Below are 9,003 nucleotides of genomic sequence, written 5' to 3' on the forward strand. Positions count from 1 at the left end.
GGGATCTCCATATCTCCATATATGGGCATATAGGGGATTTGGTTCTGCTGGCATCACAGGGATCTCCATATATGGCAATAAAAGGGATTCATCACAGTGATGTCAGAGCGTGATGTCAGAGCGTGTTGTCAGAGTGTGAGAGTGGGAATCATGGCACTTCATCTTTAAGAGAGGTGGCTTGTCATAACTCCACTGCAAGAGATATGCCAGAGTACGTAATTTCTTGAGATCAAACTTATTATTTTTATTTTTTTTTCTGTTTTGGGATGAAAAGCCTCTTTTCTTTTCTTTTTTCTTTTTCTTTTCAACCACATAATCCTATATCATAACATAACTACATGTCTAACAATGGTAACAAGCCAAATGGGTCTAGAATTCAGCGAGTTATGACAACAAAATAGATTCATCGTGGAGAGACCTCATGCTTCAATAGACATACATGGGGCACACATGCATTGCTAATATGGCAGCCACGATGATGATTATGATGATGCAATGTTCCAAAGAACAGCAGCGTCCAGTGAGGTTTCTGTACGTCGCTAATGTTGCCCTGGGAAAGGGAAGTCTGGAGCTCTGGAACCGTTGCCCCCGCGACCCGACTCTGGACAACCGGTTGAAGATGGATGGATGGAAGTGTTTTTAAAGATCAACCATTTTTCAAAACCCAAGATAGCCAGCCGCCATGCACATTGGCTTCTGCACAGAATCAAGTTTCCAAAAGTGCATAAAGTTTTCCTATAATCACCCCGACATTTTAAGGAAATTACACAAGGAATCAGACTATAACAGAACAGGCAAGCAACCAACAACGACACAAACACACAACCAGCAGGGAAGCCAGAGAGGACGTGTGCAAACAGACGTACGTACGGACAGACAGACAGACAGACAGACAGACGCAGGGAGACATGGCAGGCAGTATTCTCTCTATACCTGATGTGGCTGCAGCACAGTGAGCACTATAGAGTCTTTACAGCGTCTACAGAGAGGCAGACAGACAGGAGAGAGTGCACTGGGTTAGATAATAATGCTGCTGTGGAGAGACACAGAGAGAGACACACAGAGAATTCGAGCCGTGGTATTTGTAAGACATTCTTCTGTGTTTTCGTTTTTTTTTTTCTCACTGTCCTTCGGTAGCTTGCAGGCTGACTCATCCACTGTTGTTTGCAGATGTACTGCTGCACATGGATCCATTTGTCCAAATGCAACCTAACTTCAAACTCATTACCCGCCACCCACCCTAAAAGAAATCTATCAACTAAATACGGTTGAAGGATTAAAAAAATCCTTCAACCGAAATCAAATTGTGGATTTTGAGAATATTGACACCACTACTACAAACACATTAAAACCCCACATAAACCATTCTATAACCTCACTACCTCCAAATAAACATTCACTTCTACCCCCACTATCAATCCCACTATCGGCCCATGTAGTCTCATTATTAAGAACGGATGCGTACAGTATTTACTTAGGCGTTCAGAACGCATTGCTTACATTGCTGAACCTCAAGTCCTCCAATTTAATTCCTCTAATTATATGAATTGAGTACAAAAGGACCCCACTTTAAACAAGCCATTGAGCTTTCCTTGTGGCCTTTTAGTTTACCTTGTATCAGTGCTGCCGTACTGCCCTGTACTTTTTCCTATGCAAACCTCTAATAAAGTATTCAATCAAACAAATCAATCAATCAGTTTCATCCTCTAGTCTAGACCTACACAATCACCCACAACGCAACGTCCCTACTGACAAAGATATGGCATCTGTAGATGTTGTAGATGGTTTCCTGTGGTATTGCACCTAACGGAAGTGTACCTTCCACATCCGTATAAGCTTTGAGACAATGTGCAGAATGATGGATACAATGAACGCAGAGTATACAGAGAGAGAGGCTCGTTTGTAGCTGTACTTAACGTTGAGTACAAATTAAATACTGCTATGGATAAATTGGCCATTGGTTTAGATCAGATTTTCACCCAAATTGGCTCGATCAGTTGTTGCCGGTCGAAAAGGTCAATTCTTCAGTCATATACTGATATGTGTCTGGAAAAGCAAATTTGTAAGCAAAATAAAATGTAAATTTGTTGGAACTATTAGCCTTTTCTTATCCCCTTACGCAGAAGATCGGTTGGAAAGACCAAGAAATCCTGATCGGAGCATCGCTAGTAAGGGCCTTACAGAGTACCGAACTCTGACATCACTGCTGCTAGAGTTATTTCTTCCATTGAAAATCTTAGATTGCTTCATATAAGAACCTACATAAACGAATCAGCCCCGCGATTTTACTCATAATAGATATGAAGCATCAACTGACGCGGAATAAAATAAAACGGCAAGACATGTAAAAAGTGTAACTCAATATCATAAGCAACCCAAACGAGGCTTGAGCTGACAGAAACACAGGGCTGAGTTGTTGATATTTGGTACGCAGTTTTTGTATGACACAATGTATGATCTCCCTATATGGTTATTTTCAATAGAGAATACCTTGGGTATTAGGTTGCATAACAACAAACTAACCTCTGGTTAGGACTTTGTTACTCTATTACTCCACTATTCTACTCCCCTGTCCTGCCCCATTCCACCCCACACACAAATTACACTTCAAATGGCCTTTATTGGCAAGAGAAAAATAAAATACAACTCCCCACACACACTACCACTGCCACTATAACTCACAAGGTCAATGACTCTCTCTACTCTATGGGGACGTTAAAGCACTGTTTCCCAAACTGTGGGTCGGGACCCATTTGTGGGTCGCGGGACCAATTTGTATGGGGACGCGAGTGAATGAATGACTCTCTCTAACCCCACCCACCCCACTATCCTCTCTGTGGAGGGTCTATGACTCTATCTAACCCCACCCACCCCACTATCCTCTCTGTGGAGGGTCTATGACTCTATCTAACCCCACCCACCCCACTATCCTCTCTGTGGAGGGTCTATGACTCTATCTAACCCCACCCACCCCACTATCCTCTCTGTGGAGGGTCTATGACTCTATCTAACCCCACCCACCCCACTATCCTCTCTGTGGAGGGTCTATGACTCTATCTAACCTCACCCACCCCACTATCCTCTCTGTGGAGGGTCTATGACTCTATCTAACCCCACCCACCCCACTATCCTCTCTGTGGAGGGTCTATGACTCTCTCTAACCTCACCCACCCCACTATCCTCTCTGTGTGGGGACAGTAAAAGATGTTACCTTACAAGGTCTATGACTCTCTCTCGTGGCGCGTCGCTCACCGGCTCTTCGTTGATGGCCAGGATCTGATCTCCGGGAAGCAGGCTGTTGAAGGACGGACCATCTGACACACGCACACACATACAGTACACACACACACACACACGCACACGCACACGCACACGCACACACACACACACACACACACACACACACACACACACACACACACACACACACACACACGTTTGTATTCCTATAGGCCTACTGGTTGTAAGGACATCAATATTTTACAATGGCAATTTTCATGAAGGTCATTTTGATAAAGCGATCTTTAGGCTATGCTAACTAATTATTTTGCTGAGGAACCCCATCAAGGAGCCCTGGGGGTCCCTGTAGGACCCCACCTAAAACTACTGGTCCAAACACAATCCTCAGCCCCAGGCTAAACGATGCATTCCGAGAGCCTTTAAGGCAGCAGGACTGGAGAAAGGATGAGCTTCAAGCTTCTCGCGTCATCCTGAAAGATATCAAGATACCGTCAAAAACGGTGACAGCAAACATATTTTCTCCAATCCACCTCGCCAAAACCTGTCACAGGCCTCAAGTTCCTTTTGACGCCATAAATGCAGCACTTTAAACCTCCGGTTATACTGCCAGTCCTCTATGTCCCTATACAACAACCTGTGATTTTCTTTTTTTCCGGAACCCAGGGAGCTGAAATTAAATCACACATTTCACCTTTTGTCTAATGACCACTCTGTCTCATGTCAAGTACTCTGTTACAAGTAAAAGCCCAGAATTCCAAATTTAGTTGAGTAAAAGTACACAAGTATTGGTATCAAAATGTACTTAAAGTGCCAAAAGTAGAAAGTACGTGTTATGCAGAATGCCCTTTTCAAATGAGGATGTATACAAATATTTTGAAAATAGCAGATCTACAAGCTCACAATGCGTTGCATCACGACAGATTGTGATCTTGTAGATCGTCTATTTTCAAATGGCCGAAATGTATATAGGGTTGAACTTTGAAGTGGTTAATGTATGTTTTGTAATAATAATCCAAATCTACAAAGTAATTAGTAACTCAAGTTTTCAAATAAATTGGAGTGGAGTAAAAGTACAATATTTGAAACCGAGATGTAGTGGAGTAGAAGTAAAAGTAATGGTAATTGGAAATACTCAAGTAAAGTACAAATACCTCAAAATTGTTCTTAAGTAGGCTACAGGACTTAAGTATATGTACTTAGTTACTTTCCACCACTGCTGATAGATATTGTTTCTCATGAAACCCTGCAACCTGCTCGCTTCACACGTCTCCGTAACAAGGCTTTTGACAGTTCCTGTCAATTATAAACAGCTGTATTGGTTCAGGCTATTCCCCATCATATTTTATACATGCTGTAGTTCAGCCTATTATTATACAAAGAACAGACCTTGACCCCACAGTCCAACATCAGACCAATTTCTAAAATTACCCTCCTGTCAGATGTTCTCGGAAACGTTGTATTTAATCAACTTCGGTCAATTCTCAATGACAATGCAGCCAGGTCAATAGTCAATGACAATTAAGCCAGTCTTGGTTTCGGAGCACAACATAGCAGGACTGCATGCATGTTGTGTTAAACGTAACAAATGACTTGTTTGTAATTCTGCATGGAGGCTGTGCTATTTTAATGCCGCTCGACCTAAGCACTGCATTTGACACGGTCGACCACAAAATTCACAATTAAACGGGTTGACATTCAGAAAACAAAACATTATGTTTTAGCAAATTCAACATAAAAACGGCAGAACCAGGGCGGGACAAGGCAGATAGAGACCAAGAGGTGGTTGGTCAGTCAGGGACCAAAGGGTGAATTCTCTGTCCCTTCCTTTTTTCACTTTACACAGAAAGAGATACCATGTTCTGTGAGAAAGGGACCCAGGGGAGCCTCGGTTCCCCTGGGTTTCCACTCTGACTTTCCATCTTTACACAGATGATACCAGCTGTACCTCCCACTGAAACCAGAGAACCCATTTGACTCCTTGCCGACTTTACATCCCAGATGTAACTCTCCAACTCATGCTAAACACTAAAACAGAGATTGATCTATTCTGCCCCCCCACACAAAATCAGTGATATTTGTACTTTCCTTGGATCAGGTAAAAAACCTGTGTTGTTCAAAGGCACCTTCAAAATCGACTAGCAGATCAACAGGAGGCTCCAAGAGGCTCAGGCAGACAAAATTAAAGCCTTGATCTCTAAGTCTATGATAAGGAGGACGTGACACATACGCTCGTTTCATCCTGGCTGCACCTCCCTCTCCTATTTGCAGCCAATGTTGCCAGATATTGCAAGAGAAATAAGCAACTATAGCTCTATGAAAACAAGTTCTTCCCTGTTAGCTTTGCCCCTTCATTAGAGACACTTTTAACCCTCTAAGGCCCACGGTTGTAATATTACAACGTTTGTATTTTATCCAAAAAAAGGTTTAAATCATTTTATTTTAGCTCCCCCTACCACCTAAACACCACCATTGGATTCTATTGTTTAGTATTACAATGCCATTGGCCACAATATTTGCATATAAATACCCCCCACAGGGGCTGACATTCACACCCGCCACACCCGCTGAAATTCCAGAGTTTTGACGAACAACATCTCACTTTTTCATGGAAGCTATACCTAAAAAAAACATAAGTAAAATGCCTGTACTATTCTTTTTGGTGATCATTAGAATGTCTAGAACATGTACATATGTTATTATTTTGAAAAATATCCCCCATATGTAAATTAGAGCATGATTTATGATTTTTGATTTATGGCTATAAAATCTTACAAAAACATTTTTTTGAAAAAAACATTACATTTTCCTCTTAATAGGACTCCTACAACACCATCTGATTTTTTTCAATTTTTTATTTCAAGTATTTCTTAATGCGGGCCTTAGAGGGTTAAAACTCTCCTTTTCCCCAACAGCTTTCAGACTATACCATGCATGAGAACCCCATATCCTTTGTCATCCAAGAATCATGGAGCACTACATAGTAATGTTGTTAAAACTGCATAACATGACTGGTATGCATTTTTAACAACATTATTAATGATGTTACATTATTATACGGTCCGAGACGGCGGTGTTACCCAACAATCCCAGAGTTTACAATGGAAAACCTACACATTGTATGCATGCACAGAACACACAAATACGCTCACACGTACACACACACACACGCACACACTGACCGGCGGAGACGGAGCGTACGATGACAGGACACTGGCTGCCTGCGATGAAGCCGAAGCCTTGGCTGGGGTGGCGCTGGATGGTGACCTGTCGACTTGAGACAGGAGTCAGGCTACCACTGTCCATACCATCCTGGCCCTCCTCTAACATCGCACAGCTGGGTACACACGCACGCACGCGCGCACACACACACACACACACACACACACACACACACACACACACACACACACACACACACACACACACACACCTTGTTAGAAACAGCAGCGCCTGACGGCGTTGCCGGTTCGATTCCCGATCCGGACGACCCTTGCCGCATGTCACTCCCCATCTCTCCCCCCATTTCCTGCCAGTCTACTGTCCTGTTGAATAAAGGCATAAAAGCCCAAAAAATTAATCTTAAAAAATAAGAATTTAGCTGGGGACCCCGTGGAACCCTTTGAAGGAGCCAGGGCAGTCCTCGGACCCCACTTTGAGAACCACTGCTGTAAAGGGATAATTAACTGGGAGCAAGTTGAAATAACCCCGAGACATGGGGGAGTGTGAAAAAGAAGGTCATATTGCTGCCATTTTTATGGAGATGAATAATAAAAACTAAACAATAAACATTTGTTAAGCTTTTTAAAAAGCTGCCGAATAACGGCATCACTAGTTCCCCCCATTTTCCATCATTATTGTGAAATAATAATTTATATAATTTTGTCACGTCCACAATTATAGTTTTGTTTACTTCTGTGAGGTGACAGCCAGCATTGTTATGGCTGAGGGTAGGCTGCAGGTGAGTGGGTATAGAGACCGCCTGGGAGTCAGAACTCCCAGGCGGTTTAATGGGGTGACCCCTAATTGCTCCCCGGGAGTTGTGTTACCACAGCATCCACTGCTCCTAACAGAGTCTATGCATAATCGCACCCGGAAGTTATGCTGGAACGAGTGGCAAAAAAAAAACACTACCATCTGGCCTTGGCAGCCCTTACAGGTCCATTTGGTTCAATTTATACACTCAGAGTTAAGGGGGTCCTTACGAATAAAACATTCGAGAACCACTAGTACTATAGTGCAGGCCAGGGGTTCCCAAACTTTTTTATATTATATATATAATATATTTTATATTATATTCCTAATTTTCACCCCCAGCACCTTATATTTATAGCATATTCTAGTGTTGCGAGGAAAGAGAGATTATAGCCATTTTGGCTAGAAATGCCTGAAAATAACTTTGTACTTTTAAAATGATACTAAATATATTTTTAAATGTCCAAATAAATTTCAAATATCAAATTATATAGTATATATATATATATATATATATATATATATATATAAAATTATCTTGCGGCACCCCTGGACTGCCGTCGCGGCACGCTAAGGTGCCCCGTCACCCACTTTGAAAACCCCTGCTGCTATAGTCATAATAAACTCATAATGTGCCATAGTGCGGGGGCAAATCAGTGTCATACAAATTCTGAAGAAAACCTGGAGACTTGACATTGGGTAATTGGGTCTTGTGATCAAAATAAGAACATTATAATGGTGCGTGATAAAGAAAATATATAATTTTCCACGGACAAGACCAAGACCAAGCCACCGACAAATTTGTCTGTGTATACGGACATATTCATGACCCCTGATCACCAGACATGGAGGTGAGTATATGCAGTACCTGTCACATGCGTTTGTGTGTCCATCCTGGACCGTGGCCATCCCCTGAGAGGAGGGAGGAGCATTGGGCAGGGTCGCACTGCAGTGGACGCTCTCCGGTTGGCAGTCATTCACCTGTAGGGGACGAGACATGGTGAAAGATGCATGAGAAGCAATATCAGTAAAAGACATCATCCGATAGTCCTCCTTGCCGCAGAGAAAAATAAATAAGTTAAAAAAAAAAAAAGTACTCGAGCAGCCGCCGGTGGTTCCGGAATTAAATTCATTTTCAGTTTTTTGAACTTGTAGTGTGGGCACATCGCGCGACGGCCCCACCGCACACCAGATGGAAAATTAGAAAATATTGTAAAAAATTAAATTTCATGGACTGCACTCGCAGACATTTTTCTGGTAACACGGAATTGGTGCTCTGCCCTTTTTATGAAGTTCAGGTTTGTCGTGAAATATTTATAGGCTGGGACCAAGCAACATTTCACACAGGGCCTGTGATCTGTCTGGAAGAGCAGCTAAAATCCATCCTCCTGTACAACCTCAGTACAAGCTCCGTACATACGTTTAATTGATTTGATTTGATGAGTATACAGTACTTTATTAACCAATTAAGACTTGGAATTATTTTATACTACAGATATTGAAAAATATATTTGCCGCGCTGCGAGCTTGTAGATCTGCTGTGATTTCTGTGAACTTTTGTAACTCAAATCTCTGCTTCTGGGGGTCCCGGGAACAACATATTTTGAGATGGGGATCTGTGGCCTAATACATGTCATTTTGGGGGTCCTTGACATGAAAAAGTTTGAGAACCACTGATTTAGAGGAAGGATTTAGAAGACATTTATAGAATCGGTTCAAAAATATTCAAAGACTTGTGTCACGGTTTTTCAAAAATAGCAGATCTACAAGCTCGCAGCGTGGCACTCGGTG

The 9,003-nt window shown here is 42.2% G+C and overlaps 1 protein-coding gene across 1 annotated transcript in view; it reads right to left on the minus strand.

Annotated features, from left to right (window-relative positions):
- Window positions 1-8,130, minus strand: part of frmpd3 (FERM and PDZ domain containing 3) — a gene marked incomplete at its 3' end in the record, with an annotated part of 49,642 nt that extends 41,512 nt beyond the window's left edge. The window contains exons 1-4 of the mRNA XM_080746285.1: window positions 8,081-8,130; window positions 6,420-6,574; window positions 3,212-3,314; window positions 934-979 (exon numbers count right to left, since the gene is read on the minus strand). Of these exons, the coding sequence (XP_080602411.1) occupies window positions 934-979; window positions 3,212-3,314; window positions 6,420-6,574; window positions 8,081-8,121 (345 nt within the window). The 5' untranslated portion in view covers window positions 8,122-8,130. The remainder of the gene's footprint in view (window positions 1-933; window positions 980-3,211; window positions 3,315-6,419; window positions 6,575-8,080) is intronic.
- Between the last annotated feature and the right edge of the window lie 873 nt (window positions 8,131-9,003).

The sequence above is a fragment of the Nannobrachium achirus genome (assembly GCF_963921795.1).
Source record: "Nannobrachium achirus genome assembly, chromosome: 17".
Classification (NCBI taxonomy): domain Eukaryota; kingdom Metazoa; phylum Chordata; class Actinopteri; order Myctophiformes; family Myctophidae; genus Nannobrachium; species Nannobrachium achirus.